Source organism: Telmatherina bonti (assembly GCF_933228915.1).
Source record: "Telmatherina bonti genome assembly, chromosome: 4".
NCBI classification, from domain to species: domain Eukaryota; kingdom Metazoa; phylum Chordata; class Actinopteri; order Atheriniformes; family Telmatherinidae; genus Telmatherina; species Telmatherina bonti.
Genome location: NC_136622.1, coordinates 19,859,766 through 19,878,559, shown reverse-complemented (window position 1 = coordinate 19,878,559; position 18,794 = coordinate 19,859,766). Strand labels below are relative to the sequence as shown.

Below are 18,794 nucleotides of genomic sequence, written 5' to 3'. Positions count from 1 at the left end.
TCTTTAATTGTGAGTATGTTGACTTTATGTTGTACTTGATGCTATTCATGAAATTCTGACATGAATATTTATAAAATATACTTAATCAAATTCTCACACTTGGAACAAGTAAAGAAAATGACCATTTAGCATAATTTCCTTTTTAAATAACAAAATAACTGATTATGACTATTTTTACTGTGATTTTGTCAGCACTGTTGTTGGGAAAAGAAAAAGGAAACCTACTGGCACTTATACACCTCTTCTTCTATTGCTGTTTACAGGCAAACCTTATCTTTGTGAACGCAAAGTAAAGTCTTTATCCGTCAGGCAGCAGGTCTTTACAATAACTGGTGGGAGGCATTAAAACCTTTAGGAGCCTTTGTTGTACATTCAGCTCTCCAAAAGCAAATGATACAAGTTGAACGGCTAACACTATGAGGTGTTTTACGAGTTTCATCTGGGATGCAACCCATTTTTATTGAAGCATGTAAAGATGAAAACGGCTGCAGTATGTTCTGCAACACTGTCACTTGCCAGTGTCTGTAAGTGAGGCCATTACAAAAATCTCCAAAGGCACAAGCATGGGTGAATGAGCATGTTTAAATTCTCTAATTCAGGTGCGAAGAGGAAAACTGATACTTCAGAAATGCAAAATAAAACCTTTCATTTGGGTCCTCCGCAAGGTACACTGATCCTAATAAGGGAGATGTTAAGGAACTGAATGCCGAGGAAAAGCATGAAGCTTTGCAATAAGAGGTCTGAAACTACTTTGGCACATGAATGGAAGTAAGGCATCTGTATCATTCTAGAGTCAAAGAAAAAAAGTGAAACTGGAGCACTGATACCAACCAAAATGTCAAAACATACCAGAGTTCAAAGGAATAAAAAGCATTTAGCACGCTTCATTCTTCTGTGCCTTATACTTTGTAAATAACAAATCTACAAAATGGTTATGTCCAAAAAAGAACAGAAAAAAACTCCATAGTTACAGAAAAAAAGTTACAAAAACTGAATGTTGGCAAATCGAGGAGAGTCGCGTTGTGTCACAATGTTGACCTGAATGTAGACATTGTGATGGCGAGGAACAAGGAGAGAGGGGAGAAATCTGTACTGCAGGCTCTGGAGCCATGGGCACTCATACCTAAAACACACACACATACACACAAATTAAATGCATGAATAAAAAAAAAAAATCTGATGCAATAATTAATACAATTAATAATCTTAACTTAGATTCTGTTCTGCATTTCTTACATTCAAAAGCAAACGGGAATGTTGAAAACATCCTGACAGGAAAAATATGCTGAGGTTTGCTTAAAATGTGCTTAAAAGCTCATTTATGCAGTATGAGTTCACTTAAAAAGTAAAAAATATCAAAAGCACTGAGATGATGCAGTTTGCTCTCATAGTTTCTCATAAAAGTATCAGTGAGTCAATTACAAAATGATAAACAGAAAAATCTTCCCAAAGCAAAAACACATAACTGATGCTGAAAATATAACCTGAACCACTTTATGAAATATTGTTTTTTTTCATAAACACAGACTTATATTTTTGTGCTGCAGTGTGTTTTGCACACACCTTATACTTTGAGTCCAAAGACTTTTGAATAAAATTGAAATGAAAAAATAAAGCCAACATGGACTCTTACAGTCTCTAAACTGCTTCAAGTTAAACAACATAAAGTAGCATTTAGAAGCAAAATAAGGCCCCCTCTGGACTCTCACAGGACAGGAGTAGCATCTAATACAAAGAGACCCGGTGACAGAGATGGATTACGCTGCATATTTCAGCAAAAAGATAAGCCCAGGAGAACCCAATAAAGGTGAATGGGGATGTTAGAAAATGTGACTTGACAGGGACAAAATGTCCCTGTCAGAGTTACAAAGTGTTGCTGTCTTCACTTATAAAAGTTCCTTAATAATAATAATAATAATAATAATAATAATAATAATAATAAAAAAAAAAAAAATAAAAAAAAAGAATTAATTTGAAGCAGGGAGTCATTAAGATTTTTCAAACCAAACCTTTTTAACAGCTCTAGCTTCATGACACATCAACAAAGCGCTTACTCAGTTTGTGGATCCGTATAGGATCTGAGGGAGGACCCAGGCCTCCTTCACTCAGAGTCTGAATGCGGATGATGTACTCTTCATCGTCTTCTGGGAGCATCAGCTCTGCTGTTGAGTTGGTTGTTGTGAGTGTGCTGATCTCTCTATGTGCCTGCCTCCTGTATGAAAGCTGAATACGGAAGAGAAACAAGTGGCACATGAATGTTAGCAAGGCATTCATTTAAATATGACTTCTTATAGCCTAACATCTTGAAGCTAAGGTGCTATCTCTCGACCTAAAACGTAGCATGGCATAACATGTCACCGGGAGACATATTGAAACTCACTTGATAGCCTGTAACTTCTGACTCCGACTCCATTGCCACCACAGGTTCCCAGTAAAGAGACAGCTGAGAACCAATTAGGGTCCATTCAATATTCAGCGGTGGTTGAGTCGGTGCTGCACGATAGAAAAAGATTTTTTTTTCCCTACTTGTCAGCATAGAAACAAATGACTGTCTCCTTAGTACACTGGAATGATCACATTTCTCTTATGAGACTTCAAAGTATGAGATCCGAGGAGGATCTTATTTCTACCATTTGACTTTGGTAAGCATGCAAACATTGATCATCTCTCCCCTGTTTAACGGAAAAAGACAAGAATGGACTTCACAGCTTCCACATCTGCATATTACTAAATCGAATGCCCCCGTGTGTTGCTACTTACGTGGCTTTTTTGTGGTAACATTGATTGCAGGGAGGAATGGGCCGGTGCCTGCTGTGTTGAAGGCGCTAACTGTTAGGAAATACTGTGTGTTTCCTGCCAAGCCACTCACTGTGACCGAGGTTTGGTTCCAAGGCACCCTAACTTTCCCCATGGTCTCTGGCTTAGTGTCATCCTCCCAGTAAACAACCTTTTTGAGACACAGAGCATAGTAGTCGGCATATAAATGAGATAGATATCTTTTTGATCGGAGCAAACTCTCCTCATGAGTATTATTCTGCACAAAACAGATCTTGCAGTGGTTTTTGATGGCTTGAGAGAAATGTGGTGGCTTTAAATGGTTCTCTCTGGGTACATCCTTTGAAGATAAGTCATAGTTCTGTTGATTTGACATTACATGGATTTGCACTTTGTAATAACAACCAGGAATCTCCACAATCCTGAACGACCCGTGTCGGTGGTACAGTAATTCAAGCTGGAGATGAGTGATTATTTCCACTGGCAATTAACTGAAAGATCTGAAATTAATGAAGCATTTCATAAATTGTGGCTCGGTGATGGAATAGCAACCTGTTAAGGTTGGAGCCTGCTTCTTGCCATATAGCAGCTGGGATAGACTTTGCCCCTCACACGAGAACACAGATGGATTTTTAAGAACTTGTCAGAAATAATTAAAAATGGACCGCTCAATGTGATGCCATAAAAAAATCTTATTTTGTATAAAAACACAACATGAATATAGAAGCAAATAGCAGAGAGAAGCAAGTATCCGTAAATTGCTTTATCTCAGTGACCACAACAATTAAGCAATCATAGTAATGAAAAACAAAGAGTTTTTTTTTTTCTTATACTGGTCCTTCAACAAAATGGATTTATTGTCCTCTTCTACAAATCCGCAATAAATCAGTGTTGTGCAATATAGTATAACATATTTATCTTTCCACTAATGCAAATCAGACTGATTAAAATACCCCTTTAAATAGTGTTCTACAGATCAAATGTCTACTTACGTTATGACTATAGAAAAACAAATGCCTTTTTATCATTTGAATTCAAAACATTTGCTTTTTAATTAGTTTATCACAAAAGACATCCTGCATTTGTTTGCTCTTCTGCCCTCATTTTTCAGCATATGTGGACAATGAGATCACATAAGTAGATCTGATATGATCCTGACATGAGAATATTAAAACAACTTTGTTTACATTGGGCAAAGCAAACAACAAACAGCATCTTACACTGAAGCCATTTGATCGCTCTGATTGTTCAGTTGGGCAAATAAACACGAGGCCATAAGCTGCCTCAGTTTTTGATGACAAGCTAGCTCACAATCAGCTGTTTGGAGTTAAAGATCTAACATTTTAACGTTCCTTTTATTCAAAGACTAATCACCAGACTTCTCATTTATTTTTTGCAGGTCTGTGTGGTATGAGGATCTTGATATTGTCACGTGAAGCTGAGTACAGCTACCATGAAGCCTAATTCCAGGATCTCCTATAAATTACACCAACAGGAAAAAAAAAAGCAATTTTCTTTTTTTTTTCTCCTGAGAATGCTTTGACAGGTTTTCCTGTCATGCTGATATGAAGAAGTGTATAATTCTGGCTGTTGCCCAGTTGAGGCGGCCATTTCCATGGCGACACAGTTTGGATGTGATGGGCTGGGAGTACAACAGGGGTGATGACAAGCATTTTGAATAGTGCTGTGTGTGATATCTGTTTCCATTTAAAAGAGTAAAAAGTACCTCATAGCCCAGAACCCTTTCAGGGGTGATGGAGAGAGCCTGCCAATTCACCTCAATCTCAGAGGCTGAGACACTTCTGGCCCAAACTCCCGCTGGCATTCCACTTGGCTCTGAAAACAGACAACAGGAGACTGAACGCGTCTGCCATCTTCCAACTGCACAGAGATAAGCGGCGCAAATCTCTTGTATTTTTTTTTACATCTATAACCATGTGGCATCCTTGATGATTTCTGCTCAGATGGATAATCACACAAAAGGTGCTGCTGGTAAGCAGGCTCACTCTGAGCTACCTTCTGACCTCCTCTCAGCACGAAGGGAGGTTAGACTAGATTTAAATGCCAACAGGTTTTTAATTTTTGCTCAGCTTTTCTAGACAATGGTGATATTTGGAAGCAAACTGCCTACACTTACATAAATGTGTTGCAAGCGTGTCCCACATTTTCTGCCTTTTTTCTGCCCGTAAATAGATTTCTACAGCCTAATGGAGCAGCTGCAGTAAAACCTTTTTAATGCTATTTGTCCTTTTCAAAAAGAGAAGCAACTTTAAAGCTTTGCCAAGATGCCCACTCACATCCATTTACCTGTTTCTGCAGAGTAGATGGTGACCACAGGGCTGAAGGGACCCTGTCCTTTGCTGTTGTAAGTGCCAACTTTGACATGAAATGGAGAGAAGGGTGCGATGCTGTCGTTTCGGTACACATACCGAGACGCACCGGGGGCAGAAGTAGCCACGTGTGTCCAGCTAACTTCTCCGAAGGCACGAAAAGCAATGATGTAGCCAAAGCTCTCACCATTCTGAAGTTCTTCAGGGACGGGCTGAGAGTGAAACACAAAACTATAGTGATATTAAAACATATACAAACCACTCACATCCACTCCACCGCTGGGCTCACACAATTACCACAGAACTCAGAAGTGCATGACCTATAAATTGCTTTTGTGACCCACTTGATAAAATGAAATGAGCAATAAATTGCTATTTAAAAAGAAGGGGGGAAAAAAAAAGAAAAAGAAAACATCTGCACTCATTAAAGAACAGGCTGTTTTTAAAATGAGAAGTTATTCTCCATTTAATGAAATGAGAAAACAATGAGATAACTCAGGGCTTAATGCTTTCTACGATATCAGCATTACTTTTCAGCCACCAGACTCTTTAACTTATTGCGAGATTTGAGCGGTGTAGATTTGACTAAGCAGCAGTAATTTAACACTGTTAGAAGCCTCATAAATGAAATTAACTGCCAAGTCCACGCTTCTGCTTTTCTGTACGTTGCTGCTGCTTTACATGCAGACTCTTTCAGAAAATGACTACAGCGGTGACAGACTTCCGTTGGCCCCAAATTTATGACAGCCATAAGCAAAACAGGACAGAGAATTTGATTCAGCAAGAAATATTTAGCACCTCGCTCAAGGATAAAACGACTGAGTGCGGGCACACTGAATAGCCGAATAGAACATAAGACTGATGACTTACCTCCCATGTGATGACCAGTTCAGATCTGCTTCCACCTCCCCCACCCACATCACCCGGTGCTGCATCTGGAACTACAAAGCAAAAACCTTGTTCATATCTGCATTAATAAAAACGGTATTATAACATACTGACAATCAACTAAATTCACTGTACCTGCATCTTCTGTCCTGGTTTTGACAGACACAGGGCTGGGCTCTCCTACTCCAACACTATTTTTGGCCAATACTCGAAACTCATACTCCACCCAGGCATTGAGATCTACCACAGTTGCTGTCAGAGTGTTTCCATCGATAATCTCCGGGACTAGAAAAAAAAAAAGAACAAACATTATCCAAACAAGGATCTTTAAGTAGCGACTCACCGGCTTTGTCTGCAAAAAAAAAAAAAAAAAAAAAAAACCTGCAGTCACCTTTCCATTAATAATTTAGTTTGCTACTTGAGGGAACCCAAACAACTGAAAAGTCAGTTAATACTCTTTAGATTGACAGAAAACTGTCTCTTTACACACCCAGCAGGTAAAAGGAAACACTGACAATCCTGTCACTCTGTAATAGATGAAACCGTAAAAATCTAATATTTTCTTGGCTTTTAAGATTCTGGTTTCTTCTCTAATGATTCATGATGCTAAATATTCTCCTACATTCTCCAGAGGAAATATTTATTTTCTCAACCCCCTTTTTGCTAGAAAGATCTGGTCACAGCATCAGTAACTGACTAATGAAAAGGGTATGTGTGAAGCAAAACATCTGCACACCTAATTCAAATGGCTCACACGTGCACACACTTCTGCGACACTCAGTGTAACCAGGAAGGTTTTCGATCTAATGTTGGGTTCATCATTCCCAGTAAAGTCTACAGTTTTATACATAGTCTTGTAATATAAATACATTCTGTGTAATAGGACAAATAATTGTAGTTAAACAGGACTAAACTATTTTTTCACCTTGTTCTTTATTCAGATTCCTTTCCCACATACAGAATGTTTGGTGGACTATTACCTCACAATATTGCACATTTCATGCATTTTACTCTTTTGTATTAAATTGTGATGAAAATTTTGTGTATTTTTGAAAGTTTTGTATTAATTTTTGTAATTCCATGTTCTGGATCAGTTGATGAGTAACAGTTTATGAGAAGGCCTGTAAGTAAATTAGAAGGCAGTGCCCCTAAAGATCATTACAGTTTTGCACATTGTGTTTATTCCAAAAGTAATAAAAAGATTTACAAATCACTTTAGTTCTAAACTGAGCTGAAAACAGCACAAAAATAAAATATCAAATGCTGAAACTAAGAATTGTTATTGACCTTTGAAAAATGCCAGTTACATGAGTAAAACTGTAGCAAAAAGGGAAATTTTACTCTGGTGTTGCATCAGCCTGGAAGCATTTGGGATCTGAGGACTAGTTTTAAAAGTTAAATGTTTTTCCCACTTTGTATCTTTTTTGGCTGCTTAACATCTGTGACCTTGTTTTCTGGCAATTTCTGTTTCACAATCAGTTAAATGAATCCAATATGTGATTGGAAATGAACTCTTACAACAAAGCCGAGCTGTTATAATATGTGCAAATCATGTTTTGGCATTGTCTTGCTGGATTGAAGAAAGATTTTTCTGAAAATGGTAATACCTGAGCGGCTGCATAACTTGTATGCACCACTTAGTATTGACCCTCACAGATGTGCACAGTGCCCATGCCATATGAATGTACCTCCTTACCATAATTGATGGTGGTATTTAAAAAGCATTTCAAGAACAGGCCAAACAAACTCTCTTTTACAACAAGGCTGTCCAAAGCTGGTCCTCAAGGATACATGGAAAACCCGCTGTTGGGCAGGTTCTCCACACATCCCTGTTCCAACACACCTGGCTTAAAATAAATGGATATAACACCGAATGAAGTTCTGCAAAATGACTAATTGATTTGAGTCAGGTGTGCCAGAGCAGGGAAACATAGAAAACATGTAGGATTGTGGCCCTTGAGGACCGGATCTGGACACCCTTGGTTTAGAGGGCACGGCATACATGTACTTACATGGTTATATGAATGTTAATTCCTATGCCATGTTTTAACATGTTGTATTTTTGTATCTATATGTAAAAAAGGTTGCTCTTGAAAATGTTTAATGAGATTTACCTGTATAAATGAAGGCAAAAAAACCCCAAAACCAAACAAATATAAATTCAGAGTTTGGTTCCTCAGATCACGGCCAATTTTTCCACAATAGCTCCATCCATCTTCACTGGCCTCGAACCAACTGCAGGACTGGGTTTACTGACAAAGTTTCGCCGAGTGCAAGCAGGGATTTCTACTACAGAATGATCTCTATTTCTATTACACGTCTGCCTTGCGGCCAATAGATCACAACCATTTAATATTGACTTTCAGCCTTGCCCCTTGGAGGATCGACTTGTGATACTTTTACCAACCTAATGATATTATGCAACACAGATAAAAATATTCCACAATTCCATGCATTTGTTTCAAGAAACACAGTTAAAGTTGTTCATTATTTGTATAGTCTCTCATGCAGGATGGGAAAATCACTCATGTCTAAAGATTCTATTCTGCTGCAGTCATTTGGCAGACGCTTTTATCCAAAGCGACTTACATCTGAAAAGTGATTGATTAATCTGAGCAATTAACACGCACGTCTTGTGACCTGATTCAAACTGAGCATATTTCACATCATCCGGTTACATCTTACATTTGACATTGCATCCCAACAAAGGAAAAGAAAAACATTGTTATGCAGAAATAACTTAATCTTATTCTCTTTATTAGACAGAAGCTTTCAAAGGTTCAAAAAATAAAAACTAGATATCAACAAAATTGACTTGTAACTTGAAGCAGATGAAGTGGATGCTGATTTTATATGAGGTATATAATACATGCATATACATGGTGTTATTAAAATTACTTTACTGAAACACTATAAAACTCGCAACAATGACCTTAATGTCTGAAGAGTTAGACCTTTTACGCCAAAATCTCCAGAGTCCTTGCTCAGTCGCTGACCCTACACTGTGACCTGCCTGCCAAACTGGTGAAAGGAGGACCTGAAATTTCCCTGAGGGGATCTTTGAATTATCAGAATAACATCATATGCTCTTTGCAATAAACAGTCATTCTTAAGTGCTGAGTACCTGTGTTAACCCTCTGCCATCCCACAGTGAAGGGCGTTCTGGTCTGAATAAGGTAATTGGAGATGGGGCTGCCGTTATCTCTGCCGGGGCTCCACGCCAGCTGAGCTGTGCTGTCTGTCACCTCCTCCACCATCACCGAGTCTGGAGGGCTGGGGGGGCCTGGCTCACAGGAACAGATACTGTGAGGTATTTTCTCCATGCAAAAATTACCAACGGGTCTACAGAAACGATGACGTGCACACGGAAAACATGAGCTGCATTCATGATTATATATATGTAAATAATCACCCAGTGAAATCTTACGGTGCATAGCCTTCAATATTAGAGATCCACATTAACAACAGATGATTTTTTTTTTTAAAACCATTTGAAGTAATGCCCTTCACAAGGAATTAAAAGTTAATTCAGGATTTATCCTCCAATATTCACCCCACATGTAATCCCCCTCTTTCATGGTCCTCGAGGTAATTGATCGATTGGACAGCAGACGTGAGTGGATGCAGGGAGTCAAATTAAAAGGTAAAAGAAGAAGGGCATCACAGCCCCAAAGATGCAAAGTTCGATAATTTATTTTGTTATCCTGCCAGTTAAGCAGCGTTTGGATTTAATTTTGCTTCATGTACGTCTTCCTGCTTTAATGAGCATGTTTATCAGAAATAATAGAGCACCGGATTGGATATCCTCTCTCTCTCTCATATATGTATATATATATATATATATATATGTGTGTATATATATATATATATATATATATATATATATATATATATATATATATATACTGCCCTTAAAGACTTGGATTTAAAGATAATGATATTTGCAAAGCCCATTAGTGGCTGTTAATAGAAAAGAAAACTGCTTTAATACAGTGTCCTCATTAATACATATTAATTGAGCACAAAATCAAGGATCAATCCTTTATACTATAATTATATTTAATTGGCTGAAGACAACAAGATGCTGTCAGCGCCTCCTGAGTATTTATATGATCTCTGATTAATACAGAAAGACGATCTGGGTTTTATTTTTACCTTGGCACAGACAGCCTGCAATATTATTTTGATCTAAATTGAACGTTACATAAATGTGAAAGATACACAGCTTCAAGTTGAAGTATCAGTTTTGAATATCAGTGGTGAGATGCAGTGGATGTACTGCATGCATATTGACTGTTGCTAGACATATCTGTTTACATACTAGATACAGATGGTGATATCATTTTTTAAAAGAGCACAATTGCTTAACAAGAAGTTTGAATGTTAATGCCAACAATATTATCCTCACACTGTGACCTTCTCCATAACCACAATGACCACCCTGTGGAGTGTTTGTGAGACATTGTGGAGAGGCATTGAAAACATTAACTGCTGCCATCGTTAAAAACAAGAACCCAGATGATCACTCAAGAGTCTTTGTGTCAGGAGCGATTATCATTGACCTTCAATGCAGCGAGAGGAGAGGAGAGGAACCAAACAGGACTGAAAATCACACCCTGAGATATGAGCAAGCTATCTAATACACCTGATTGCAAAAGTGTTTCCATTGCCAATAACATTAATAATCCCTTTTATTGCAACTATGATCATAAATATCTGTATGTGCTGCAGTAGTCACACAGAAACAACCACAGTGAAGGAAGTTGCCAATGTTAAGTGTGACAACAAAGAGACACTGAAAAAATGTCTGAAAATTCTGCCTCTTTCTCCAAAGATATGAAACTGCATAGAAACTTAATAATGAATCGCATTTTGAAAAATTCAACTGCAATACTATATGCCTGTCCTCATTCAAGATCTCTTTTTCCTTTGAATAATCCACACAACATGAAACTGTTTTTTTCTTTTTTAGAAAAAGGAGTTCGAGTCAAAACAGTACTTTGAGTTTCCAGCCAGGGACAGTGACATCTTTCATTAAAAGATGAAAGATGGAGGACAGTTCTTTCTATTTTCTCCTTGGATGATTATCTGTTTTCTGTGGATGCATATTCAATATTCAGTGCAGTTCAAGTCTCTATTTCCCACCTGTAAAAGAATAGCAAAAATTGGAAAATGTGCTAAATTTGATGAATCCTGGTAGAGAAATGACACATGCGTCTTTCTGTTTTTGCATAAATCTGTTCAAATTGGGGGAAGGAGCAGAGTTACTCATGAATTGGTTCATAAAAAATTTTCAAGGAAAAAAAAACAATCTTGTTTGAGCATATTTTTCCTCTGAAATATCTACAAAAGCTGTGACTGAGAAGGGTTGATGAATTTCACTGTAATAATCCAATGATGCTACATTTCATGAACTGAAATATAAATAAAATAGATGAATGATGCAGAACTGGATAATATTTTACAGATGTGTTCATAATTATCTAAAACAAGCATCTGTAACTTTTAGATAACCTTGGTAAATATGACATTTATGATCCAAAATGTTGTCAGAACCCCGAAACTTGCATCACTTTATCTTTATGAAAAGGGGGATTAAAAACTTCACCTGGTTTCATTCTGATACAAGCGAAGAAGATTTTAACAGAACACAGCTAAAAGTAACTGCTGATGCAAGATTACGTCATCATTTATAAACATCAACCTCATTTCACACAACCTCTAAGGAATACGGCGATATCTACTCGAGTCCATGTGGAGGTGAAAATAGACAGAACTTTTATTTGCTTAACTATCACCAGAACATCTTATAGTCACATCTGCAAAACTAATATAGGCTTGAAGTACAGCTTTAAGGGCTTTCACATATAAAAGGTTGTCAGAATTAAAAGTTCTTCCATGTGTAGAAGCTCTTTAGGTTCTGATGTAAATGAATGAAAAGCTTTTTCCTGTGTTGGTTATTCTGTTATGTATTTTTAAGCAGTTATGCAGGTGAAAGGCCTGGAGTCGAATCCATATTGATGGTTTGCATTTGGAAGCTGTTTCTGTCAACTTATAAAATGCAGGCAAAGGAGTTTTCAGTGCAACTAAAACAGTCCAATCCAGATGCTGCAAAAACAAAATAAAGTGGTGACCGAAACAGAAAGAGCTTTGCAACATGACAATGCCTGAACACCCACAGAAAACAGCAGGGTGGATGATGGTTAGGTCCAATCTCTGATAAAGGAAAACTGAAGGAAAAGCTATATCAAGGAATTCAGTCATTTCAAAGCCTCAAAAACAAAAAAAAAAAACCCAACTATATGTGTTTTTTGCTCTGCAAAAATAGACTTATAAAAAAGCAAGAGCAGTTTTGAAACAGAATCATTTGGACAGATATAACAAACAACAAGAAAAAAGGGTGTAGAAGGCTGGGAAGAACATTTGTAAACACATGGAAGCAGTATGATGGCATGTGCATACTAGGCCTTAAGTGGCACTGTGTCAATTATTTTATTTAAGACGTGACAGAAGAGAGAGCAGCTAAATGCGTTGTGATGTGTATAAGGTCATACTGCCTGATCAGATTAAACCAAATGCAGCAAAGTTGATCTGCTCACAGAGAGATGGAAAACGAACCACAGCAAAGTGCCAAAGTTTTCCAGGATTTTTAAAAAGGTAAAGAAGTGACAGTTTGGCTATAATAACTGATCTCAACTGATCTAAAACAGCATGTTGGAGTAGAGGACTGGAAAAGCAACACATAAGAAGGACAATCATTAGTTGGAGCAATTCTTCACAGCTTGAAAGGAACATTTTAGTGACCATTTGATTCATGGTAATCTTCATTTGTCCAGTGTACCATTTAATCTTTCATTTGGTCAGCTGGACTTCTAAAGAATTATGGCATACGAAATTGAGAAATAAGCTGATATTCCCCGAAATTTGTATATATGAAGACATTTAAAATTTACCAACAATATGTGAGAAGGATCTCATTCACAGAGATTTTTCTTCATGGAGTCTTTTTACTTCGGCTGAGGAGGTTATGTTTTAGCTCACATTTACCTGTCTGCCTGTTTATTAGCACCTTTACACAAAAACGACAGATTTTTGTGGGGGTTTTTTTTGATAATGGGTCCTAATCTAACTTAGATTCCATTAAGGCTTGGGAATCTGGACAGAATTATGGACACAGATATTTCTAAAATGATTCCCCACAATATGGGTGAAAATAATATTTTACCTTATGTAAAGTATCTAGTCTTATGTATATAGTTTAATAACAACTGATTATTAAGCAACGTGTCAGAATTCAACCGACAGAAATCAAGATATTTACCAACCAAAACTGGCTTATTGGCTCAGTTCCAAAGAAAATAAACATACTTTAATTTACTAAATGAATGACTGATACAGTGTAAATACTTCCTATGTTGCTGCATATTCTCTGAAAGAAGGATTTGTGTGGGTTGCACAGCATTAAATATAATGAGGGTTTACAGGGCAATGCATGCATGCATGTGGTACATATGTATGTGGTCACGCTCAGTTTGTTAAAGGTTGTCTGCAGTGATCACGAAAAGACATTTCCCTCCACCATGACTGGTTCTTTATTCAGCTTCATGCTTTTTGAAGCCATTCGATTCAAACTATGAGACATCCGTGACAGCTGCCGTGAGCAGGAAGTGTAAATAATGCACAGTCTGAGTCACAGTCAAGTTTGTCTCCAGTCAGTTCTAGGCCAATTCATTTCCCTTGCCATGCTTCTGCCTTTACTTGTAAAAACAGCATTATTTCCACTTCATCTTCAGCCATTTTGAAAGGACTTCTTATTAATACAATTTGCCAAGACAATCTCAAACAGACCCAGCTGAATCTCTGCTGAGTATCCTTGCAAGATAAAGATATGGATCCAACCTTTTCAAATCTTGACACAATCATCCCTCACCTCATCTGACATTTAGCATATTTATGTTGTGTCAATTTGCTGGGCTATTTGGCATATTGATCTGGGCTAGAAACAACCCTCCAGCACCCTCCACAAGCGTTAAAAAGCTGCTAGTCCCTCAAACGGGAAACAAAATTTATTTTGCTTTGCCAAGTACAACTATCGACAATTGCGTCTCTCTGGAGCAATGCATACTGCATGAGTGAGCACAGACAGGCATCTTAATATTTCCTTGTCAAGTACATTGCAACACTGAAAATCGCTTGTTAAAAGCCAAAAAAAAAAAATGTATTTGGTTTTTCAATTCAATAAATATCTCTGAAGCAAAACTAAAAAGAATGCTTTTTGTTATTAAGCAACTGCTGCTATAAATACATGGAGCCCAAAACCTTTACATTACATACGTGCAGAGCAATTTTCATGAAAATATTGCAAAATCTTCCATAAAAACAAGCTTATTTGACTTTCTACACATCCTGAAAATCAGCTTTCTGTATGCTCGTCACAACACACAAGCTCCAAAATATCACACAGCAACCCTTCTAGACAATACAGATCTTTTTCAACATCTCTACATCCATCGCTCATTTTACTGTTAGGGTTAGGTTTTTATTTTCTTCTCTCTTAAAGAGAAAGCAATCAAATGAGCCTGACTGCAAGTCCTGTTTTAATTAGTGAGTGCTGAGCAGAGAGGAGGTTTTCTTACCTTTCACAATCAATACAGCTACGGCTGACAGGCTCTCAACATCTGTGTCCACCACGCAGATATATTTGCCAGCATGGTAAAGCTGAATGTTCCTGATCATCAGATCTCCTGCTGTTCTCTGCCAAGGAGAAGAAAAGGCTTTATGTAGCATGGAAGATAACCGACCCTGTGACAGCTTATTAAATGTAGCGAAGCATACACAAAGCGCCATAAATAGTGATCCCATGAACATTTGCACATTGTGAATTTACAAAGACTTCATGTGGGAGAATACAGTTGAGCAAAATATACGTATACGGAGGGTCATAAATGGCTGCTTAACAGGAGCTGAAATGAAAAGGAACAAGACCATAAGTCACAATATAATGTTGGCAACGAATGGAGCGTTTTCTCTCTGACAAGGTCTCAGCTCTTTCGCTTGCTTGTTGCAGAGGTCATTAGTATAACCTTCAAGACCTGTTGCAAAGATGAACACAAATACTCTATTCAAGCAGTGTTTCCTGGTTTTGGGAGAGCGAGAGAGTGAGTGTGTGTGAGAGAGAGAGAGAGAGAGAGAGAGAGAGAGGGAGGGGAAGAAAGACTTGTACGTTCTCATCTGAGAGGACACCCGTAAGCAACAAATGGTAAATTAGTGGTGAAATCGTTCTCCTAGCATTGGCAGAGAAACGCGGCAGCAGAGCCAATGTGGTTTAATTATGGAAATTAAATTCCCTGAAGCAGCAAAGTTAAGTTGATAATCTCTTTGGACTGGGGACATTCTGGCATTTCTGGGGAAGGAGTCTCTTTTCAGATAAGAACATTTTCAGTCAGGCACACACAAGAAGAATGGTTAATCTCAAAGGGTGTGAGGATGTTCTGAAAGTGTTTTGTCATTTGGGTGTCTGCCATGCTTTGATTCCTTTAGAAGACACATCTAATAATGTGTATCTACTTCCTGTTATGCGGGGCTGTGCAACAGGCCATGCCGAAGCAGAAACTCAAGACATTCAACAAAGGTATTAAAAAAAAAAAAAAAAGGAGATGAGCTGAGCTAAGAATGAGCAGGACCCAGAGAAGAGTACCCAGAAAGATGACAACGTGTCACAATGGCTGAACAGCCAGCACATTACCAACATAATGACTTACGTGAGAAGTGTGTTATGACATAAGAAACGTCTTGTTTCCATTCACAAAAATACAAGTGGAAGCAGAGAGGCCATAATTGTCATATTTGCACTTATTTGTGAGGATGTTCACATCGTCACACTGTTTTTTATGCCTCAGAGCAGCCTTTTAGAATTCCAACATGGGAGGGGGGGGGGGGGGGGGGGGGGGGCATAAAACTAGTTGCAGGAAAACTGGGCGCAGTGAATCCTTCCAAGAAACACCACGATGTCAAGCCACAAGCTGTTGCTTTTAACTAATGCTAGGAATGGAGTGAAGCAAGACGGAAAGAGGTGCCAACTGCTCATTCACACTATCTGAAAAAAAAAAAAAAAAAATGACCATGGGTCACTCACCCCTCCCACTAGCTCAAAGTGACTGTCTCCCTTGGCGATCAGCTGTCCGTTGAAGGCCCAGGAGAATGAAACATCAAGGACGGGGTCACTGTCGACCTGGCAGGGTAACACGATGCTCTCGCCAACAATAATCTCCATGTCCACCGGCCCCTGGATGATTCTGGTTGGATCTGCCAGAGGAAAAGGTATGGGTGCCAGTCAATCACAAAACATAAGACCTTTCCTTTGCAAGCGGATGAGCTGCCCTTTGTTGATGTTTTGCTGAAATGGAACCAGTAATCCAACGCTTGCTGGAAACAGTGAGTCATGGGCTGAGTTATCTTTATAAAGGAAAGCTCTCATAAAAGTCTCAGTCAATTCATCTGTGATAACATGCAGACTGCCACCAGTAAAAATGGATGATACTGCAGGATAACGCGGCTCACATAATCTTCGGAAATCCTGATAGCAATTACAATACACCGCAGATCAGATTAAACTTCATGTAATAGGCTCCTCTGCGCATCCAGTACAAAACTGACGAGAACAGCTTTAAAGTCTCCCAAGCAATCATTTGGTGAAGCCCTCTGTGACTCAAAAGTCAAGATAATGAATCTCCAACGATCAAATGAAGAAGGTACAGCACAAAGGAAGAGGGCTTGTACTCTTACAACTTACCTTACAATAAGTGTCAAGAGGCAGAAAAAAAAAATGCATGCAGACAGGCTCTCAGATCTTAAGGTAGACAGACTCCATGTCTGTGCTGATGGTTAATAGCTTTGGAAAATACATCATAAAAAAATTTTTTTGCTTCAACAGAAACAGAGGGAAATGGTATCATGCAACATATTAACAAAACCAATAAGAAACTCAGAGAAAACACTCTACTATCACCGCAGAAAAACAACACACACACTCAACAACAACATGGTGTTTGACACCGCCTCACTAATGCTTTCACTGCTTCCACTCAGGGCACTTTCATTTGCTGCAGTGAATTGCTTGTTTCTGCTGCTTTGAGGGAAACAGTGTTCAAGTACTTTGTCAAATACCTTCTGAGAGTTTTAATGCAGATGCTGCAAAATGCAGTTGGACGAAACGACTGAGAAAGTGACATATTTTTAAGATGCAAGGAGCTCTGGGTAAGCATTGCGCTAACATTTAGTGTTTTTTTTTAATCACCTGTGCTATGTAGGCTATAAATAAAAAAAAAAAATTGCCCAAAGTTTTGACACACACAAGACTCAAAGTTTGCATTTGTTTTCCACCTTTCAGCTATTGATTCAAGTGCAGTCGCTCTCTCTTATGTTAATCCATACCAAGCAGTAAATTCTGCTTACTAAGTAGAGCACGCAGTCTCCTATTAAACGGCAGAGCTCACCCGTAACCAGGAGCCTTCCAGTTGTACTTGACATGCCAAATCTATTCCTCGCAAAGCATGTGTAACTGCCTGCGTCAGATTTGCTCACGTTTGCAAGCCTCAGCGTTCCGTCTGGGGAAAGGGTGATCCTATAGGAGACAGCAAGAACAAAGACTCATTTTTATCACCACATAAAAGAATGACTTCTGATTTTTCAGTGTTCTGGGTTATCAAAGCGGCGCGTGTGCATGCGGAGTGAATACTGATTAGTCCAAGAGAGCGGATGAGGAAAAATAATGCTAGTATCATCGTAGTCATGCGAATACAGAAAAGCCAACCTTCTGTTGTCCTTACCTGTCACTGGTGTGGATAGGAAGGTTTCCCTTCTTCCATAAAATGCTGGCTATGGGATAGGCTTGTGGTTTGCAGTCTAAAGTCACTGTAGTTCCTGCCTTGGCTTTGAGCAAAGCTCTGAGGACGTTCCCTGTGAAGTCTGGAGGCGAAGCTGATGGGAAACAGTAAAATGAATTTAGTAGAAGACTCCGACAGAACTCGCATGGCATCAGAAACATACTTTAATGTGATCAGCAAAAATCATCAAACGGTAAAGTAATGGAGACAGACGTTTCGAACATCTGTATTGGGAATAGAAAAGGATCTTTTATTGTTTCTTGCTTCATTTTTTTGCACACTGATAAAGTGACTTGGATAAAAGTGTTTGCTACATAACTAAACGTACCACCTATGTTAAAAAAAGGAGAATTGACTGTTTATCATCACATCCTTATGACACGATAGAGAGAAAAAGCCATTCAAATGTGGTTGACCCTTTAAAATCACCCTCGCCGACCCCTTTAATCCCACACAACCTTTAAGAGCGACAGTAAGATGACCTTTCAGGTTTTTTAGCAGCAATGATTTGAGGATCTAAGAGATAAATGCCATCATACCTAAAACCATTAGTTCAGCAGCAAAATATATGACACCGTGTTTGTTTTCAGCCACACACTGGTACATCCCAGCATCCGATAGTGTCAGTCCTGACACTGACAGGACCCCGTCCTCCACATGGATCCTATCCTGTGAGGAAAAGCATGAAAGAAAGCAATTATTGTTTAAGATTTAAAGGTGGCTGTTTCTTTGTAAAGCACTCAGTAAAACAGCGGACTGGTTTGAGGCGCAGTCAGTGGGTGAAGATCAAATCAGGATGTTGTTGTACATAATAATCAGTCTGAGTACAACAGACATTCTTGTTTTTCTAAATACAGCCTTGCTTATTTTCATACCATTAGGTGCAGGGCCGACAGCTAGCATTCCTTACTTTCCT

At 38.5% G+C, this 18,794-nt stretch overlaps 1 protein-coding gene across 1 annotated transcript in view; it reads right to left on the bottom strand.

Annotated features, from left to right (window-relative positions):
- Positions 1 to 1,025: 1,025 nt before the first annotated feature.
- cntn3a.2 (contactin 3a, tandem duplicate 2) overlaps positions 1,026 to 18,794 on the bottom strand; it is a gene marked incomplete at both ends in the record, with an annotated part of 36,689 nt that continues 18,920 nt past the window's right edge. Inside the window, 14 exons of the mRNA XM_079239235.1 lie at positions 1,026 to 1,123; positions 2,055 to 2,223; positions 2,381 to 2,493; positions 2,761 to 2,947; positions 4,502 to 4,611; positions 5,083 to 5,317; positions 5,976 to 6,046; positions 6,129 to 6,278; positions 9,118 to 9,276; positions 14,630 to 14,747; positions 16,129 to 16,298; positions 17,489 to 17,616; positions 17,822 to 17,972; positions 18,418 to 18,547. Of these exons, the coding sequence (XP_079095361.1) occupies positions 1,026 to 1,123; positions 2,055 to 2,223; positions 2,381 to 2,493; positions 2,761 to 2,947; positions 4,502 to 4,611; positions 5,083 to 5,317; positions 5,976 to 6,046; positions 6,129 to 6,278; positions 9,118 to 9,276; positions 14,630 to 14,747; positions 16,129 to 16,298; positions 17,489 to 17,616; positions 17,822 to 17,972; positions 18,418 to 18,547 (1,989 nt within the window). The remainder of the gene's footprint in view (positions 1,124 to 2,054; positions 2,224 to 2,380; positions 2,494 to 2,760; positions 2,948 to 4,501; positions 4,612 to 5,082; positions 5,318 to 5,975; positions 6,047 to 6,128; positions 6,279 to 9,117; positions 9,277 to 14,629; positions 14,748 to 16,128; positions 16,299 to 17,488; positions 17,617 to 17,821; positions 17,973 to 18,417; positions 18,548 to 18,794) is intronic.